The following is a 21,688-nucleotide window of genomic DNA, read 5'->3' on the forward strand; positions in this document are numbered from 1 at the left end:
AGGGCACAGTCAAGAGAGTGAAAAGGCAACCTATGGAATGGTTATAAATATATTGCAAATCATATGTCTGATAAGGGGGTAAATGCCCAAAATATGCAAAGGACTCCTACAACTCAACAAAAAGAAGTGAACAACCCAATTAAAAAACAGCAATTGAATAGACATTTCTCTAAAAAAGATATATAAATAAATGACTAATGAATACATGAAAAGATGTTCAAAATTACTAATCACTAGGGAAATGCAAATCAAAACCACAGTGAGATCACCTCATACCCATTAGGATAGCTACTATCAAAAAACCAGGGGGAAAACCCCCCAGAAAAGTAAGTGTTGGTGTGGATGTGGAGAAATTGGAACCCTTGGGCATGCAACTGGGAATGTAAAATGGTATAGCCACTATGGCTGGTGTTATATGTATGTGTAAGAATAGCATGGTGATTCCTCAGGAACTTAAAAATAGGATCACCATATGATCTAGCAATTTCTCCCCCCTCCCCCCGTTTAGTTATTTATTTAAATAACTGCACCGAACATGGGGCTCAAACTTACAACCCCAAGATCGAGTTGCATGCTCTACTAACTGAGCCAGCCAGGCACCCCTGATACAGCAATTTCACTTTTGGATATATACCCAAAAGAAGTAAAAACAAGGACTTGAAGAGATAGTTGTACAGCTGTATTCATGGCAGCATTATTCACAATAGCCAAAAAATGGAAGCAACCCAAGTGTCCAGTGATGGATTAACAAAATATGATATATACACACAACTGAATGTTACTCAGCCTGGAAAAGGAAGGAAATTCTGACATGCTTACAAAATGGATGAATCTTTAGGATAATATGCTAAATGAAATAATGCCATCAAAGACATACTTTATAATTCCACTGAAAACCTCTTTGGACCCCCAGACTAGTCAGGTTCATAGAGATAAAGTAGAATGGTGGTTTCCAGGGGCTGGCTGGTGGGAGGATGAACGGAGAGCTCCTATTGAATGGCTGTGGGGTTTCAGTTTTGCAAGATGAAAAGAATTTGGGAGATTGGTTGCACAACAATGTGAATGTACATAATGTTGCTGAGCTATATACTTAGAAATGGCTAAGATGATAAATTTATGTGTATTTCACCAAAATTAAAAATTTAATAAACAAATAGTTTGAAAAAATATTTGCTGTATAGGAGTTCTATTTGAATCCAGAAGACAGGATTAATTTTACAAGAGAGATTATGGTTCTACTAGTTAAAAAAAAAAAAAGACAAAAGATGTAAAGAAGCAGTTAAAAGAGCAAATCTAGAAGGCTGTAAAGCTAATGAAAAGACAAACTCACTGGTTGTCAAGTAATACAAATTAAAGTACTATTGAAATATAACAACGTGGGCAGCCCAGGTGGCTCAGCGATTTAGCACCACATTCAGCCCAGGACGTGATCCTGGAGACCCGGGATCGAATCCCACGTCAGGCTCCCTGCATGGAGCCTGCTTCTCCCTCTGCCTGTGTCTCTGCCTCTCTCTCTCTCTCTCTCTCTATCAGGAATAAATAAATAAAATTTTAAAAAAGGTAAAGATTAAAAAAAAACAATGTGCCTATTAAATGGTAAAAGTAAAAAAAAAAGTGATGTTTATTGCTAATAGAGAAAATGGTATTGCTGTGCAGAAAATAGTGTATTTCCTTAGACTGTTGAAATGTAAGTTGTATAATTTTTGGATTGTGATCTTGCAAAATCTGTTTTTTAAAGATTTTATTTATTTATTCATGAGAGAGGGAAAAGCAGGCTCCAGCCGGATGCAGGACTCAAGCCCAGGCCCCTGGTATCATGACCTGAGCCAAAGGCAGATGCTCAACCACTGCCCAGGTACCTCTCAAAATCTGTTTTTACATACCGGCCCATAGTAAGATTGTATGGATTCTTTTTTAAAGATTTATTTTTTTAAAAGTAATCTTTACATCTAGGTTAGGGCTCGAACTCACAGCCAGGATCAAGAGTCAAACCCTTTGCTGACTGAGCCAGCCAAGCATCCCAAGATTATTTGGATATTTTTAATGGCAGAATATGGAAACAAAGTGAATATTCATCAATAGAAGAACTAATTGAATATGCAGTGTATGATCATGACATATGTGTATGCAAGAAAAAGTTGAGAGAGAGAGGTATCTGTATTGTTGGGCAAGAAAGGCCATATAAATTTCTATTTCTTTTTTTTTTTTAAAGATTTTATTTATTTATTCATAGAAACACAGAGAGAGAATGAGAGGCAGAGACACAGGCAGAGGGAGAAGCAGGCTCCATGCAGAGAGCCTGACGGACTTGATCCAGGGTCTCCAGGATCATGCCCTGGGCTGCAGGCGGCGCTAAACCGCTGAGCCACCAGGGCTGCCCTAAATCTCTATTTCTATGTTTGATTATATGAGCCTGAAAAAAGTATTGAAGCATATATATAGATTTTATAGTACAGGTATGCTGATAATAAATTCTTTCAGTGTTTTTATAAGAGATGTTTAATTTGCCTTTGTTTTGAAAGCTGTTTTCCTAGGTATGGAATTCTAGGTTGACAGTGATCTTTCAGTACTCTACAGTTGTTGCTCCACTCTCTTCTGGCTTGCATTGTTTTCGGTATACATTATTCACCTTTCTTGGCTAAGGTGTTCTCTTTATTACTGTTTTTAAGCAACTTGTTTGTTTGTTTTAGCCATGCCTAACCTGCAAGGCAGCCCTATGGAGAGCATGGTAGGGAAACGAGGGGCCTGCACTGAACCCATTAAGCAACTTGTTTTTCATGTGCCATGGTGTAATTTGTTCATATGTTTTTCTCTTTCTTTCTTTCTTTCTTTCTTTCTTTCTTTCTTTCTTTCTTTCTTTCTTTCTTTCTTTTTTTTCTTTTTTTTCTTTTTTGCTTTGAGTTCATTGTGTTGCTTTAATTTGTAGGATTTTAGTTTTCATCAAATTTGGACTTTTCACCTAGCTAAGTGATAACTCTAATTTTCTCAATTTTTTTTTTTTTTTGTATTTCAATTTGGATAGTTTCTTTTACTACATCTTTAAGTTCATTATTCTTTAGAATTGTCTAATCTGCTATTCAGCTCATACACTGTATTTTCACCTCTGTTTTTTTTTTTTAAGACATTTACAGGGATCCCTGGGTGGCGCAGTGGTTTGGCGCCTGCCTTTGGCCCAGGGCGCGATCCTGGAGACCCAGGATCGAATCCCATGTCAGGCTCCCGGTGCATGGAGCCTGCTTCTCTCTCTGCCTGTGTCTCTGCCTCTCTTTCTCTCTCTCTGTGTGTGACTATCATAAAAAAAAAAAAAAAAGACATTTACAAACTTGATTTAGGTCTCTTTCCTCTATCTTTCATGTTTATCTTTAAAATGTGTATACTTGGGACACCTGGGTGGCTCAGGAGGTTGTGTGTCTTTGGCTCAGGGCATGATCCCGGGGTCCCAGGATTGAGTCCTACATCGGGCTCCCTGCTAGGAGCCTGCTTCTCTCTCTGCCTATGTCTCTGCCCCTCTCTCTGTCTCTAATAAATGAATGAATAAAGTCTTTAAAAAAATTAAATAAAATGTATATGTTTGGGAGTGTCTGAGTGGCTCAGTCGGTTGAGTGTTGACTCATGATCTCAGCTCAGGTCTTGATCTCAGGGTTGTGAGTTCAAGCCCTGTGTTGGGCTCCAGGTCCAGCGTGGAGCCCACTTAAAACAAATAATAAATAACAAAATGTATATCCTTTATTTTGCCAACTGTGTTATCTCTGGATCTCTTTTTTTCCCTTGCTGTGGATCTGATTTTTCTTCTTTGTATATGTCTTGTAATTTTGGATTGGATGCCAGGCATTGCCATTTAAAAGATCTTTTTTGGTGCTTTTTTTTTTTTTTTTTTTTTTCATTAAATATCTTTAGCTTTGTTCTGGGACACAGTTAAGTGCCTTGGGAATAGTTTGGCTCTGTAATACTTGTTTTGAGCTTTTTAAACGTAGAACAAAAGTAGTTTTCACTCTAGGAATACTTTTCTTCCTACTACTGAGGGAATACCCTCTGAGTACTTTATTCACTCCGTATTACGAAGGCTTTAAACTCTTGCTGATGGGAACACAGACCTGTGTTGGCTGTGAGGATTATTTACCTACTCCTTTCCAGTAGTTTTTTCCCTTGCTTAGGGTAATCATATGCACATGCTCATCAGTACTTGGCTGAAAACCGAATGGTAGAGCTCTACAAATCTCATGAGTTTATTTGCCCTGTGTTTAATTCTTTCCTCTCTGTTACTCTGCCTTGTGAATTATAGCCACCCTAGCCTCTCTGCATTTTCAGTTCTACATCTTCAACCCAAGGAGACTGCTAGACTCTGTTTGGGTTTTCTCCCAAGTATACTATGGCCTAAAAGTTCTTTCTAGGTAGTGAGGTAGGTAGTTATTGCCTATTGTCCGATGTCTGATAACCATTGTTTTATATTTTTTGTCTGGCTTTTTATTTATATAAAATGAGAGGATAAATCTGCTTCCTGTTTCTCCATCATGGCTGGCAGTAGAGGTAATTGGATGAGAGGGAAGAAATATCTAAGCACAAAGGGAAGTCAGAGGTGGGAAAAATTGCTAGACTCTTCCTAATACATAAATGAGAAATGGAAAATAGTAACAGTTACTTTAAGCTTAATTTCATGCATCTGAAAGTCTGGAACATGGCTGTTTAATCTTATGTAATAATGTAATGTTTAACAATATATTTATTATTTTAGAGGGAGAGAGAGCACATGTGTACATACACAAGCACAGGGAGGGATGGAGGGAAAGAATCTCAAGCTGACTTCCTTTTGAGTGCAGAGCCCAAAGCAGGGCTCAATCTTATAACCCTGAGATCATGACCTTAGCTGAAATCAAGTGTTGGTCACTTATGACTGTGCCACCCAGGCGTCCCTAATATTATGTTAATAAGGTAATGTTTAGGAATTACTATTTATTCACTATTAATCCCCAGGGTGATTTCCATTGGATTTTGTAGGTTGCAAGATAATATTGGACTCCTTTGAATTCACTGAAACTTTTTATTTAATGTTTTTACTAATGTGTTAATATTTTAGTACATTTATAAGTATTTATTCTTTCTTAGTGAGTTTCTTAATTTTTTTCCCCAAATAGTGTTCTCAAACCCCAAAAATAAACTAAGGGCATGAAAATCTTGTTATTAAGGATGTACATCCAAAGAAAATCTAGAAGTACTGAATTATACTTAAGATTTTTACTTGGAAATCACTCATTTTACTTGAACCTATTGTAAGATTTCTATGCATTGAATGCTGTATATCAATTAGTGCTATCATAAGATTTGCAATGGAGATAAATAAAATTTAGTGACATTATAGTATTCCTATCATTCTTTTTCTCATAAATTATATTTATAATATTGTGATATTTTGGAGGAAGTTAAGTGTATTGGGATTGCAAAACACTTTACCTTCTGTTTATTTTAATGGAATTGAGGAAAGTCCTGAAGAATATTAGGAAAATTGTAATTGATATGGGAAACTACCTGAGTCCTAAACTTGTGATCTCACAGGGAGCAGAGAGGTATGAAACCTTACTGGTCATATAAAAAATTATATATATATATTATGTATAATTTTTATATAATATATATAATTATATATTTAAGTACATATATAAATATATATATACATATTTATTGGATGCTGCAGAGTGCTAATAAAATTTTATATGCATGTGTATGTGTAGTATTATATGTGTGCATGTACACACTTGACATGTACTACCTCATTTAATCCTTAAAATAGTCCCATAAGTTAGTTAGGCCATTCTGCTCTTATAGGTATCCTTAATTCTGTGTGACTTCAGAATCTTGCTCTTATTGTAGGTAGATTGAAATCCTCATTCTGCCAAATGCTAATAATAGGAAGTCAGTCAGACTTGCCTCTTTTAACTTTATATGCAATGAAGCTAATAATGGTGCTCTGCCTCAGGGTTGTTGAAAGGATCTTGTGATAATGTGGTTTTCAACCTGGGATGATTTTGTCCCTTTTAGGACATAATTTTAAACTGTAGTTGTTAAAGTTCAGAACGGTGAGGGTGTTCTGGCATCTAATGGGTAGAAGCAAGAATGTTACTAATCACCTTACAATGCACAGGACAAACCCCCACAACAAAAATCTGGCCTCAAAGTGTCAGTGGTGCCAACGTTGAGAAATTCTGATCTGTGACCATCTTGATATTAATATACAAGACCATTTCATTTATATATCATCACTAGGGACTGCTGCTAGTGTGAAAAAATGTTTCCATTTGACTATTCTTTCCTTTTCATTGCTATTCCAGCCTATGGGTTAATCTTAAAAAAAAAAAAAAAAAGGATAAAAGTACTTAAATTGAATAACTTAAAATTTTCATTTTATTTATATTCTAAAACGTGAAAGGGGAAAGATAGCAAATAATACAGAAACAAATTTATGTTGATATATAGATGTCAATTTTATTTTATTTTGTAAAGATTTATTTATTTATTATTTATGATAGACACAGAGAGAGAGAGAGAGAGAGACAGAGACAGAGACAGAGACACAGACACAGGAGGAGGGAGAAGCAGACTCCATGCTGGGAGCCCAACTTGGGACTCGATCCCGGGACTCCAGGATCATGCCCTGAGACAAAGGCAGGTGCCAAAGCTACCCAGGGATCCCCTATAGGTGTCAATTTTATTTTATTTTATTTTTTTTAAGTTGTATTTATTTATGCAGGAGGAACACAGATAGGCAGAGACACAGGCAGAGGGAGGAGCAGGCTCCATGCAGGGAGCCCGATGTGGGACTCGATCCCAGGACCCCAGGATCACACCCCGGGCCAAAGGCAGGCGCTAAACTGTTGAGCCACCCAGGGATCCCTTAAGTGTCAATTTTAATGAAATGTTAATTTTGTAGAGAAATTGTCAAAGTGAATATTAAATTATTAAAGTAATCTAGGTATATTTGAATAACATTCTACTAAGATAGACTTGTAAATGCATATGCTTTTTCTTTTAGCCTTTATTTTATTTTTTAAGATTTTATTTATTAGAGTGTGCACACAAGTGGTGGGGGCGCAGAGGGGAGCCCATTGCAGGACTCAATCCCAGGACCTCAAGATCATGACCTGAGCGGAAGAGTTAACCAACTGAGCCACCCAGGCACCTAAAAAGTTAGCATTTTTTAATTAACATTTTTGGTTATTTGTCCTGTAGGTACTACCTCATTTGGAAATACTTGGGAGACAGGAAAAAATTTTAAACAGAATGTCAGCTTTTCGAAATCATTGTCCACATTTGGATTCAGTTGGTGAAATAACGAAAGAAGACTTAATACAAAAATCTCATGTAAGATACAGAGTTTTTCCTTCCTTAAAGAATTATTCATTTTTCTCCCAAATATGTATTTTTAAATAAATTACTCTCATAGTCTGTTCATGAGCTCCAGTTTTTTAATATAATATTACTAGTCAGTTGTATGTGTTTGGCTGTGTCAATATAATGATAATGTTATCTATATGTGATTTTTGTTTCATAGGGTACTTGTCAGGATTGTAAAGTCAGAGGACCAAATCTTTGGGCATGCCTCGAAGTATGTATATGTTTCTTTTCAAAAGTTTAGTATTATAAAAATTTATACCTGAATAAGGGTAAATCTAAGATTTTTTTTACACTTAAAGGATTTTACAAATGAATATACTTGAAAAAGATCATTACTGATAACACAAATTAAATTGTAAACTTTGATTTCTAACTTGCAGTGCTTTTGCAGAGTTTTAGTTTCTTAAAATATTTTATGCTTTCCTTTTATTAGAGGTGACATAACTTATAGCTTTGAAATATTCTCATTATTCTTCTGTTTTAACCTTTTGGTTAAGATAACAGACTATGGATAATCAGTCATTAAGTTAAAATGTGTGATCAGAACTTAATTATAAATGTAATTGCAATGTTATTGTACATTTACACATATTATAAATGCCTTCGCCTTATTTTTCTTTTTGTATAATTCTTTATAGAATAGATGTTCATATGTTGGTTGTGGTGAGTCACAAGTAGATCACAGCACTATACACTCTCAGGTATGATATTGAAATTTTTTTCTATTTATGTATTTATTTCCTTGCTTGCTTTTTTGAGTTTTTATTTTAATTCCAGTTAGTTAACATACAGTGTTATATTAGTTTCAGGTGTATAGTATAGTGATTCAACAATTCCATATATCACCCAGCGTGCAGAAAATTTTCATGCAATAAATATATATATATATCTAAAGATTTTATTTCTTTATTCATGAGAGACAGAGAGAGAGAGGCAGAGACATAGGCAGAGGGAGAAGCAGGCTCCCTGCAGGTAGTCTGATGTGAGGACTCCATCCCAGGACCCTGGGATCACGCCCTGAGCCAAAGGCAGACGCTCAACCGCTGTGCCACCCAGGTGTCCGTTCATGCAGTATATTTTTTTTTTAAGATTTTTTATTTATTTATTTATTCATAGACACAGAGAGAGAGAGGCAGAGACACAGGGAGAGGGAGAAGCAGGCTCCATGCAGGGAGCTCGATGCGGGACTTGATCCCGGGTCTCCAGGATCACACCCCAGGCTGCAGACGGCGCCAAACCACTGCGCCACCGGGGCTGCCCCCATGCAGTATATTTTTTAAAGAGAGTCTGAAGGAAGGGGAAAGCAAATACGACATTATTAATTCAAGTTTTAATTCAAAATTTTGCCCTTTTTCATATAAGAGGAGTTACATCTTAGCTTATACTTTCTAGAAGGTCGGGAGGGGAATTGCTAAAATCAATTATTAGATTGGGGTTGTAATTAACAGAGTAATGATATAAGAAGTGTGCCTCCACGGGGATCCCTGGGTGGCTCAGCGGTTTAGCGCCTGCCTTTGGCCCGGGGTGCGATCCTGGAGTCCCGGGATTGAGTTCCACGTCAGGCTCCCGGCATGGAGCCTGCTTCTCCCTCCTCCTGTGTCTCTGCCTCTCTCTTGCTCTCTATGTCTATCATGAATAAATAAATAAATAAATCTTTAAAAAAAAAAAAAGTGTGCCTCCTGATTTATGCAGATGATAGCCGGAATTTTAGGAGATGTGAAGATTGAAGTTAAGAGTGGATGCCTCTGCTTATGATAGGGCCTGGCTAACTTCAGGTCTCAACCCATAATACCTTCTGCACATTCTCTTAACCGGACTTCGCCTACTTTACTTTCATTGTTTGGTGCATGTGTGTACTTCTGGCATGGTTCTTTTATAGTATTAGTTAGAACTCCCATTCTAAACTAAGTTTCTTGAGAATGAACTGTCTTTTTCACATTGATACTTCTCTAGCATCAGTTGTTCTCAGTCAGGGTTCCTCAAGAGAATTAATTAAGCCTGAATATCCCCAAGGCCCCCAGGTATCATTGTGCATAATTTACTTGTCTTTTGTGCATCTAAAAGGCGATGCTATGTACCATTTTTAGGGGAATTGAGAAAATAGTTAATAAAATAATTTTCTGTAGGCCATAAATGATCTGAAAGAACCCTAGTTGAGAAAGGTTGGAGTTTTACATATCCAAGATCATACATTCACTATTACTTAAGCTGTATTTCGCTTTGATTCATGTGATTGATTGGGCTCATTGCTCTGCCACTCTGATCTTCTAGAGTAGTTACTGTGCCTTTGTCAATTATTTTCTTATATTTATTTGCTAACTTCAAAGTCGAGTCTTACCTCGTGTTTCTCTTCATGCTGAACAGTGGTAAGAAAATGACAATAGAATAATTTCTAGGTTAGTTTTAGATATTGTTACTATTCATTGTATTTTAGCAGTTTATCTGAAGAATGTGTTTTTAGTGTTCCAGTTTTAACTCTTCTCTTTTGAGTATATTGTTATTCAAAGGCCAGCGTCTTGTCTTACATTTTTTTTTATCAGCACTTTATTATTGTCACTCCATTTCCTTCCAGATTGCTTAGGTTTATATTTTGTTTGTATTTTTAAAGACTTTGAATAATCTCTACACCCAGCATAGGGCTTGAACCTACAACCCAAGGTCAAGAGTCGCACATTCCACCTACTGAGTAACCAGGTGCTCCCAGACTGTATATATATTTTTTTCTTTTAAAGTTTTTTTTTAATAAATTTATTTTTTATTGGTGTTCAATTTACCAACATACAGAATAACACCCAGTGCTCATCCCGTCAAGTGTCTCCCTCAGTGCCTGTCACCCATTCACCTCCACCCCCCGCCCTCCTCCCCTTCTACCACCCCTAGTTCGTTCCCCAGAGTTAGGAGTCTTTATGTTCTGTCTCCCTTTCTGATATTTCCCACACATTTCTTCTCCCTTCCCTTATATTCCCTTTCACTATTATTTATATTCCCCAAATGAATGAGAACATACACTGTTTGTCCTTCTCCGATTGACTTCCTTCACTCAGCATAATACCCTCCAGTTCCATCCACGTCAAAGCAAATGGTGGGTATTTGTCATTTCTAATGGCTGAGTAATATTCCATTGTATACATAAACCACATCTTCTTTATCCATTCATCTTTCGATGGACACCGAGGCTCCTTCCACAGTTTGGCTATTGTGGACATTGCTGCTCTAAACATCAGGGTGCAGGTGTCCCGGCGTTTCATTGCATCTGTATCTTTGGGGTAAATCCCCAACAGTGCAATTGCTGGGTCGTAGGGCAGGTCTATTTTTAACTCTTTGAGGAACCTCCACACAGTTTTCCAGAGTGGCTGCACCATTTCACATTCCCACCAACAGTGCAAGAGGGTTCCCTTTTCTCCACATCCTCTCCAACATTTGTGGTTTCCTGCCTTGTTAATTTTCCCCATTCTCACTGGTGTGAGGTGGTATCTCATTGTGGTTTTGATTTGTATTTCCCTGATGGCAAGTGATGCAGAGGATTTTCTCATGTGCATGTTGGCCATGTCTATCTTACATTATTTTTTAAAAAAATTTTTAAAGATTTTATTTATAACAGAGAACATAAGCAGGAGGAGTGGCAGAAAGAGGAAGAAGCAGGCTCCTTGCTGAGTAGGGAGCCCGATGCGGGGCTCAGTCTTATGACCCTGGGATCATGACCCAACCTACTGAGCTACCCAGGCGCCCCCTTATTTGAGTTTTTAAAAAGATTTATTTATTTATTAGCACTCAAGAGAGAGAGGAGGGGCAGACAGAGAGGGAGAGAAGCAGATTCCACTTAGCATAGAGCCCCATTTGGGGCTTGATCTCATGACCCCGAAATCATGACCTGAGCTGAAATCAAGAGTTGGAAGCTTAACCAACTGAGCTACCCAGGCACCCCTCTTACGTGATTTTTAAAAATTGATTTATTTTTTAAAAAATAATCTCTACACTCAACTTGGGGGTTGAACTCATGACCCCAAGATCAAGAGTCCCATGCTCTTCCAACTGAGCCAGTTAGGTGCCCCCATATATGATCTTTCAAAATGTTTTCAACTATATCTAATTTTGGTTCCTCTTCTCCCCATCCTGTGAAATTATATAGGAGACAAAGCATTATCTAACTGTGAACCTTACTACTCTCCGAGTATGGTGTTACGCTTGCAGCAAAGAAGTATTTTTGGATAGGAAATTAGGAACTCAGCCACCTTTGCCTCATGTAAGACCACTTCACCAAACACAAGAAAACAGTGTCCAGGTAATAATCTAACTTTATTTAATTAAAAGATACATTTTCAAGTAGTGATTTCAGAATTTGCTGTCTAGTTGAAATTTAAAACATACGTACCTACTTTGTACTTTTAATAATTTCTATAATGTACCCTTTTTTTCTTGGTTGAAACACTGAGGCTGGCCATTGTTCTTTTGTAGATTGATAGGTTGTGGTAAGATTGAAGCCCACTTGTCTGAAGCTGGAAAAGCACCTGTTGTGTTTTTAAAACATAAAAAACGGGTTTAAAAAGTATATCTTTAGCTTTCTAATTCTAGGAGAAGTGGCAGGCCTTCTTTGATAGGGTATCACAGATACTAAATCAGCCCCTTTTTCTTCCATTTCTCTCCCCTCTCCACTCGGATTTCTATTACTAAGAACATTTTACTAATTTATCAAAAACCAAATAGGATATATTAAAGCTTAGCATTAATCTTTGGTTCCAAAATATGTCTGGGGTTGCAAAAATTGATCATTTAATTTTGAGAATTTTCCAGTCATAAGAAATAGGAAAAAGGAAATGAAAAAATTAGAACCAATTTCTAACTTCCCCTACTCATTTCCTCTGTATGGTTTAATTAATACATTAGTGATCTTTTTCCTCGTGTGTCATAAAAATCACATTGTATTTCTATACTTTTCCTTGATACCAACTCTTCTATTTTTCTTTTGTGTTCGTATCACGTTTTAAGCTAATAAATTTGCTTGCCATATACATGATGTAACTAAACTATGTTTTAGATCAGGTGTAACTTCGTGCATTTCTAGTTTCACTGTTGAATGGCTCTCGTGAGTAAATCACATTACCATTACTGTTTATCTCATTGATATTTATTTATCATTCAGAAATTTTTGTCTTTTTTGAATGCCTTCATAGTTTGAAAGTAGATTTTTGTGAACATTTGCATTATTAACAGAAATCTGGTAAAGTTTAATCACATAAGGAGCTGCTAACAATTTATAAGGGTAATACTCAAAGATGGTTGAAAGAATAAGCGCAGATAGTTCACAAAAAAGAAATATAAATTAAAATACGTTGACAAAATAATCATCACTGACTAAAGAAAAGTTAGTTAAAACAGTTGTCTGTTGCCATTTCTGTCAGATTGCATTTTTTAAAAAGATTTCTTTTTTTATCTCAGAGAGAGGGAAAGAGAATCTGAAGCAGATTCTGTGCTGACTGCAGAGTCTGACTTGGGGCGCAGTCTCATGACCATGATGAGATCATGACCTGAGCTGAAACCAAGAGTTGGAAGGTCAACCTACTGTGCCACCCAGGCACCTCCAGATTTCATATTCTTAATGAATGCTGAATCTGGCTGAATAAATATACTGGTATTTTTCTGATGGCTTATAAATAGACTTTTCTAGTGAGTTATATATTTATAGCACATAGAAGGAATGAATTTAATTTCATGCAACTTCCTGATCCCATTGTTGAAGAAATTACTCAGAAGAAAAAAAGTTATTTATACAGGTATTTTTAGTATAAAATTTATATGCTATTTGAACCCAATTCATTTGAACATTAATTATAAAAATAAGAATATTGGAAACCATTCAAACGTCATTAATAAGATTTTTAAATAGAAATTTTTTCTGGGAGGTAAAATTTTAAATGATTTTTTAAAGTTTCTTTATACTTAAATGTAACTGAGAATATGGGGCTAACTCAAATGTTCAGTATCTACAGATACCAGGAAAGTAAAATAAATGTATAAGGTGCGTTGGTATAAAACTGCATGTGCATGCATTGTAGAGGTGGAATAAGGCTGTAATAAGTTGGAGAACCAGAGCACGTGCTAAGTGCATGCTGCTATGTAGTTTCCTCCTTTAACTGATTGTTGCTAAATGAGTTCACTGTAGTTCTATCTTCTGTTACAAGAGAACTTGCATAATCTGAGTTTTACATGAGCTCTCCCAATTTTAAAAATATTACATCAAAGTTTTTCTTTTGTTAGGTTTTGTCTTTTTTTTTTTTTAAGTATGGTCTAGCATTTGACCAACAGATTACCAGTTGTAAACTTTGAGTTAAGCCAATACTTAGAAATTAATTTTGGAATAATTTATTACTATTTCAAACAAGTCAGCTCTATCATATGCACAAAAGGATGCAAAGTAAGTATGGTAATAAGTATCAGGAGGATTGTAGAAGTCTACAGATAAGTCGATGTGTTTAGTATTTTTTTTCCTGTGAAAAGTTAGAAAAATCTGAAAAGACAGTGTAAAATATGTGCACTGAGATTTTTTTAGCTGTAATGTGATCTCACTGAATTGGATTAGAATTCACTGAATTGAGTTAATTGTGTTTAAATTCAGAAAAGTCACAAGTGGCTTTGTTATTCAAGTATGTATTTTAATATAGAGTGACATGGTCTTACCTAGTATAGATCCTTATTATTTTCAAGATATAATTAAATTTTATTCAGATTTGTGATATCAGAGTTTGTTCTTAATAGTTTTAAAATAACATCTCTTAATTTTTAGACTGTAGATATATAGGAGATACATAAAAAAACTTTTTTTAATGTAAAGGATTTTTTTTCAAGTCTGCTGTCTTTTCTGTTATCAAGGATTTTAAAATACCTAGTAATACAACATTAAAAACTCCTCTGGTTGCTGTATTTGATGATTTGGACATAGAAGTAGAAGAAGATGATGAACTTAAGGCAAGAGGTAAAATAATTCTCCTGTGTAAGGCTTCTTTGTATGGCACTGCCCATTTCTTTAGGAAACTGTATAATGTGAAAATTTTAAACTCGAGAAAATTTTAAAGGGACCTCTATAGATGTTGATGACCAAAAAAAGAAAAATCTAAAATTTGGCCTAATAAAATTGTATTTGCAAGGAAAGCAGATGGACAGCTTTGATGCTTGGTTTTTCTGACATCACTTTTCTGACACCGCAATTCTTTGTATAAACTATCTGTATATAATATAGTAGAAATTTTGTGTTTTGTAATTGATACAAGGGAATTTTAATGTTTTAAATGTATATTTAAATAATTACCTGAAAATTAACAGTGCAGTATAAGCCTGACCTCTGAGTTGTTATTTTGTATTTCCATAATGTTTTTAAAAAAATTTTTGAGTAATCTCTACATCCATTTTGGGGATCAAACTCACAACCCCAAGATCAAGAGTTGCACATTCTACTGATTAAGCCAGCCAGGCACTATTTTGTATTTTCTTAACATAGTTTGGGAACCATAATAAGTACCATATATTCAGTAAATGTTTATAAAATTAGGTCATTGGATTATTGAATGATGACATAATTTATGATTTTTCTTAATAGGCCTTACAGGTTTGAAAAATATTGGAAATACTTGTTATATGAATGCAGCTTTGCAGGCTCTTTCTAACTGGTAAGTATTAGAGAAATTAATTTTGTTTTGTATAGCTTTGTAAAGTCACTTTTTGAGGAAAAAAAAAAAGGAAGTCACTCTTAGCAGATGACCATGCTGCTAGTAGTTGGCCGTACCATCCTGAATGTGCCTGACCTCATCTGATCTCAGAAGCTAAAGCAGTTTGGGCCTGGTTAGTACTTGAATGGGAGGAAACCATGTGGCTATAGTGTGCTTAAAAAAAAAAAAAAAAAAAAAAAAAAAAAGATGAGTCAGAGGAGAAAAGAAAGAAATATACATTAATATAAATATGAAAAAGAGTTAGCAATTCTCTTTGATTTCCCTAGCCAACAGGATCCCATAAATCCTTGGCTGTACTTACTCCTTCACCCTACTTAATGCATTCCTCTCCTTCCCTCTTACTTTCTGAAATGATCCCATTTAGAAAATTATGTGGATTAACTAAAGTTGTGTAAATGTCCTGAAAAAGTTATTTTTTCTTTCTTATTAAGTAATCCTCAAAGTAGAGTAGGCAGGAATCTGGATTGGGACATAATCTATTGTTGTCCGAGTGGGGTTACTCTGTTCATGCCTGTAGTTTCCTGAGACCACTGGTTCTGGCTTAGACCCTAGGTAGTTGTATGTCTTTGAGCAAGTTATTTGTTTTTATATCTAAAAAATGAACTTGTACTAGTTTCTTGAATCACTTTTTGTTTAGAGATGCTATGAAAATATGCTTTTCTGTAGGTGGAAGAGTCTGTAATAAAGTATTCAGATTTTCTTTTTTACTTTTTTTTTTTTTTAAGATTTCATTTATTTGAGAGAGAGAACGAGTGATAGGGAGGGGCAGAGGGGAGAAAGAGGGAGAGAGTGAAGCAGACTCCCTGCTGAGCAGGAAGCCTGATGTGGGACTCAGTCCTAGGACCTGGAGATCATGACCTGAGCTGAAAGCAGACACTTAACTGAGCCAACCGAGGTGCCCCTCTTTTTTTCAGAAAGAACGAGAGAGGGATCCCTGGGTGGCGCAGCGGTTTGGTGCCTGCCTTTGGCCCAGGGCGCGATCCTGGAGACCCAGGATCAAATCCCACGTCGGGCTCCCGGTGCATGGAGCCTGCTTCTCCCTCTGCCTGTGTCTCTGCCTCTCTCTCTCTCTCTGTATGACTATCATAAAAAAAAAAAAAAAACGAGAGAGCACCCAAGTGGGAGTGGGGTTAAGGTGGGGGAGTGGCTGAGGGGGAGAGAGAGAATCTCAAGCAGCTCCATGCCCCAGCAGAACCTGGACACAGGGCTCAATCTCAGGGCCTTGAAATGGTGACCTGAGTGGAAATCAAGCTTAACCTACTAAGCCACCCAAGTGCGCCAGATTTTCTTTTTTCCTAATCATAGTTTTATAAAGTAGGTAGGGGCAGCATGGAATGCTCTGTAGACATCTGTTAAGTCCATTTGGTCTAACATGTAGTTTAAGTCCAGTGTTTCTTGATTTTCTGTCTGGAAGATCTATCCATGATTGAAGATCGGTATTGAAGTCCCCTACTGTTCCTGTATTGGTGTTTATTTCTCCCTTCAGATCTGTTAATACTTGCTATATATATTTAGCTGCCCCTGTGTTGGGTGCATAAATATTTAAAAATGTTATCCTCTTGATGAATTGATCCCTTTATCATTGTATAATGCTCTTCTTTATATCTTGTTACAGTTTTTTGAGTTAAAGTCTGCTTAGTGTAATATAAGTATAGCTACCCGTTCTCTTCATCTCCACTCACGTGGAGTATCTTTTTAGGATAGCTAGTTTGTTGCAGGTCAGGGCTTGGTCCTTTGTCCAGTCCATTTCCTGTAACAGTTTGAATAGATTCACTGAGGTTCCTTCCAGGTAAACATGCTCATAAAAGACAGTATTGCCTTTTAAATTGCTAACTTGAGCCACCAGATGGATAGTAGTATCACTTACAGAGATGTAGAAGCTTGGAGGAAGAATAGATTCATTCGAAAGTTAAATTTTTATCATGTTAAATTTGAGATGCTCATGACAGCCATCAGTTTGGGTATTTGATACAAATCTGGAGTTTAGATGAGACATTTGACTTTCATAAATTTGACTGACATGAGCATGAAAATTTAAGATCATCTCAGGAAAAGAGTATATAGAGAAGATAGGAAAAGTCATAGGATCAAGTGCTGAGGAACCTTAATATTTATGTGTCTGGTAAGAGCAGAAAGAACAATAAAGATGGAAAACAGTTGCCAGAGATGAAGAAAAGTAGAAAAGTTCATCGTTCAAGAGAAGGGTTGCTCAAGAATGAGGAGTGGGTTACCTGTAATAAATGCTGCTAAGGAGGAAGTGAGAGGTGTTGCCTGGACCTGGCAGCATGGAGGAGTCGGAGACGGTGGGGTCAGATTTGATTTGAATGGGTTGAACAAGATATATGAAGAAGTGAGTTGAAGCTATAAAAGGAAGCAGAATACTAATAGATATGGGGCTCTGTGTGCTGCCGGTTTGTTGACTGCCTGCAAGTCAGTATTGAGCTTTGAGTCCATTTTAACATTTTTCTTTCTTTTTTAAAATTAGCCCACCTTTGACACAGTTTTTTCTTGATTGTGGAGGACTAGCTCGAACAGATAAGAAACCAGCCATTTGTAAAAGTTATCTCAAACTGATGACAGAACTATGGCATAAAAGCAGGTGTGTGCTTAATGTATTGATTCTCTTTATTATGTTTTTAAATATCAAATACTAAAAGGATGCAGGTACACATATATAGTTGAGTTGTAGAAATTCTTTATATATTTTGTATATTAACCCCTTATTTGAGATATCATTTGCAATATCTTCTCACATTTACTAGGTTGCTTTTTTGTTTTGCTGATGGTTTCCCTTGCTGTGTGCAAGCTTTTTATTTTTGGGTATTCAGTAGTTTATTTCTGCTTTGGTTTCCTTTGCCTGAGGAGTCATATCCCTAAATACATTGCTAAGGGCAATGTCTAAGAGATTATTGGCTGTTTTGTTTTAGGTGTTTCATGGATTCAGGTCTCACATTTAGGTCTTTAATCCATTTTGAGTTTATTTTTTTGTAAAAAATAGAGGATGATTTTAATGAGTTCTTTTGAGATATGAAGTAGATGTCATTTATCTCTCTAATGTTGAAGAGCCAGGATTTTCCATTGTCATTTATCCCCATTGGGTGTTATGCAGTGCTTCTACAGCCTCGACTGTTTCTAAGTTCCTTTCTGCATAGCTAGAACTACCCCTTAACTGTGTGCTTTAAGCTTCTTTTGCTGAATCATTAAGGTATTCCTGAAAATTTACCAAACTTCAGAAGTGTCAGTATGGAATTCTAAAAGTGGTTAAATCTCATTATTTGGTTGACTTTCATTAAGGTATTCCTGAAAATTTACCAAACTTCAGAAGTGTCAGTATGGAATTCTAAAAGTGGTTAAATCTCATTATTTGGTTGGCTTTTCATTTTTTGTTTTCATCGTTACGTGATGCCTGGTTCTAAAATCTTACATCAACTATACTCAAAAAAATATAATTCGGAAAAATCTTATTTAATGTATAATAATGTACTAGGTACATTTATCTTAATTATCCTAGGAATTTTACATAATTAAAATTTTGTTTTAAGTAATTATAAATATTTTTGAAAAAAAAATAGAGCATTAGGGTGGAGAGCAATTAAATATATCTTGAGTATCATTAGTAAGCTGTTCTGATGAGCCTATAAAACATAATACTGGGCAATTTTTAATGATTTTTTTTAAATACTTTTAATTTGACAGCTTGAATTCTTGATTGCTGATTTCTAAAATAAAAAGTAAAAATCACAAATTTCTTATTAAAAATTTTTTTACTCAGGCCAGGATCTGTTGTGCCTACTACTCTGTTTCAAGGAATTAAAACAGTAAATCCAACATTTAGGGGCTATTCTCAGCAGGTAAGTCTTCATTCTTTTATTCTTTCTCATTCATAACATTATCTATTATTATATTATATTATTATAGTTTGCAAATTGCTATTATGCATTGTTGTTTTTGTGTAATCATTTGCATTTTTTCATTTATAGTTTATTTCTCCATTGTTTTAGGATATCACTTCTTGTGTATTTACCAAGAATAATGACCTATTATCATATTTTTAGTTTATATTTTTCCACCATGTAATTTTATATTTTTCTTGAAATTATTAAGTTTTGTGGTGAATAAATATTTCTCTTCTAGTGCTTTTAGCTTCAAAAAAGTTACACATCTAAAGATAAATTTTCACCTGTTTTATTTTCAAAATATTTAATTCTCTACATCTGTCATTTGTTTTGTTTTACAATCTAAATTTCATTTTTCACAAACAGCTAGCTAATTGTACCAAACTATAAATTTAAGAATTTTCTTATATGATTTTTAAAATTTCTTCTTTATTAGTTTTTATGCTTACATTAATATTTTATGGTATCTATTTCTGGGCTTTCTTTCTTTTTTTTTTTTTAAGATTTTATTTATTTATTCATCAGAGAGAGGCAGAGACACAGGCAGAGGGAGAAGCAGGCTCCATGCGGGGAGCCTGACGTGGGACTGGATTCCGGGTCTCCAGGATCACACCCTGGGCTGAAGGTGGCGCTAAACCGCTGAGCCACCGGGGCTTCCCTATTTCTGGGCTTTCTAATTCATTTCATTGACTTGTGTTTTTTTTTGGAGTAGTACCAATGGCAGCTTCAATTATTGTAACTTTATATATTTTCCTTTAATGTTAACACCTGGCTCTCACATATTTTTCCTTTTCAAAACAATACCTGTTCTGGTGCACTTTTTTTTTTTTTTTTTTTTTTTTCTGGTGCTCATTCCTGGATCACCAGACATTGATTTAGTAGATGCAAGTTGGGTCTACAAATTTGTATTTTTCTTTTTTTTAAATTGAAGTATAGTTAACACACAATGTTGCATTTGTTTTAGGTGTACAGCATAGTGATTCGACAGTTTTACTTGTCGTAATATGCTCATCCATCACCAATACAGCTACCATTTATCACCCTACAGCACTGTTATGATGCCATTGACTATATTCCCTGTGCTGTACATTTTATCCCTATGATTTATCCATTACATAAATGGAAGCCTATACCTTCCACTCCTCCTCACCCAATTTGCCTATCCCTGTACCCACAAATTTGTATTTTTAAGAAGCAAAGTTGATCAAGAATTTTTCTTTTAGATATAGTACAAGATTGGATGAAACTTTATTTTAAGCCAGAATTATAAATTATTTGAATTTAGGACGTCTCTGAATTCTGATTGTCCTATGAGGCAAATCCATGTTTTCTTTATGCTTTCTCCATTTTCTAAAAATAGCAATACCAAAAGCTGACCTCTAGATCATCTTCAGTTTTTAAATTATTTCTGTTTTATTTACATAATTTTTTAGAACTCACTGCTTCCCATCCCTTCAATGCCTGGTGTTTTTTTTTTTTTTTTTTTTTTTTAATTTTTTTTTTTAATTTATTTATGATAGTCACAGAGAGAGAGAGAGAGAGGCAGAGGGAGAAGCAGGCTCCATGCACCGGGAGCCCGATGTGGGATTCGATCCCGGGTCTCCAGGATCGCGCCCTGGGCCAAAGGCAGGCGCCAAACCGCTGCGCCACCCAGGGATCCCCAATGCCTGGTGTTTTAATGCTACACATTTAGAAATCAGTTGATAAGCACATTTTGTATATTTTTTCTTAAGTTTCTACAAGCATATATTTTTAATGAAATGGTAATACCTATGTTGCTTATGTATTAGGATGCTCAAGAATTCCTTCGATGTTTAATGGATCTGCTTCATGAAGAATTAAAAGAACAGGTCATGGAAGTTGAGGAAGATCCTCAAACTATAACAACTGAGGAAACCATGGAAGAAGACAAGAGCCAGTCAGATGTAGATTTTCAATCCTGTGAATCTTGTAGCAGCAGTGATAAAGCAGAAAATGAAAATGGCTCTAGAACCTTTTCTGAAGATAATAACGAAACAACAATGTTGATTCAGGATGATGAGAACAATTCCGAAATGTCAAAAGATTGGCAAAAAGAGAAGATGTGCAATAAAATTAATAAAGTAAATTCTGAAGGAGAATTAGATAAAGATAGAGACTCTTTGTCTGAAGCAGTCGACTTGAACAACCAGGAAACTGTCAAAGTACAGATACACAGCAGAGCTTCAGGTGACAATTTAATACCTTGAAAATGGTAGCGTTTCATCCGTAGACAATGTGTGCAAGTTAGCATAATTGTCTTTAAGATTATATTTGTAATTTCACATTTTCTGATTTTTTTTGGGGGAAAATTAGCATGGCATATGAGTAAAATAGAACACATTTCTAATTTACATGTTAATGTTCACAATCTGTAATTAGCATAATAAAAACAAAATAGACTAATGAATAACTTTAGCTTAATATTTTGTGTGCAGTATGTCACATATAAATCGCTTTTGAAGAAAGAAGGAATTAAATAGTTGTCACTTTTGGGCTTCAAGCTAGTAGAGTTAGCAATATTTGCATGTGAGTATTAATGTCATTTTATGCAGATGTCTCTTGAGATCCTGGGGAAAAAGGAAAATAACTCAAATTGCAATTTTGTAATCTTACATACTTTTCGATTTAGATTGCTGTCATTGGAATGATACCAGCTAAGAAATA

The 21,688-nt window shown here is 35.5% G+C and overlaps 1 protein-coding gene across 4 annotated transcripts in view; it reads left to right on the top strand.

Moving 5' to 3' along the window:
* Window positions 1–21,688, top strand: part of USP33 (ubiquitin specific peptidase 33) — a 52,174-nt gene that overhangs the window by 11,388 nt on the left and 19,098 nt on the right. For 2 of the 4 annotated variants that reach the window (XM_049111772.1, XM_049111773.1), the window contains exons 1-10: window positions 6,522–6,657; window positions 7,222–7,353; window positions 7,544–7,597; window positions 8,025–8,087; window positions 11,516–11,668; window positions 14,254–14,356; window positions 14,978–15,047; window positions 17,593–17,706; window positions 18,880–18,958; window positions 20,794–21,211. In XM_049111772.1, coding sequence (XP_048967729.1) covers window positions 7,273–7,353; window positions 7,544–7,597; window positions 8,025–8,087; window positions 11,516–11,668; window positions 14,254–14,356; window positions 14,978–15,047; window positions 17,593–17,706; window positions 18,880–18,958; window positions 20,794–21,211 — 1,135 coding nt within the window. In that variant the 5' untranslated portion in view covers window positions 6,522–6,657; window positions 7,222–7,272. Of the gene's footprint in view, window positions 1–6,521; window positions 6,658–7,221; window positions 7,354–7,543; window positions 7,598–8,024; window positions 8,088–11,515; window positions 11,669–14,253; window positions 14,357–14,977; window positions 15,048–17,592; window positions 17,707–18,879; window positions 18,959–20,793; window positions 21,212–21,688 lie in introns of those variants that run through there. The other 2 variants (XM_025417936.3, XM_025417937.3) reach the window with 1 other exon arrangement.

This window comes from Canis lupus, chromosome 6, assembly GCF_003254725.2.
Source record: "Canis lupus dingo isolate Sandy chromosome 6, ASM325472v2, whole genome shotgun sequence".
NCBI classification, from domain to species: Eukaryota; Metazoa; Chordata; class Mammalia; order Carnivora; family Canidae; genus Canis; species Canis lupus.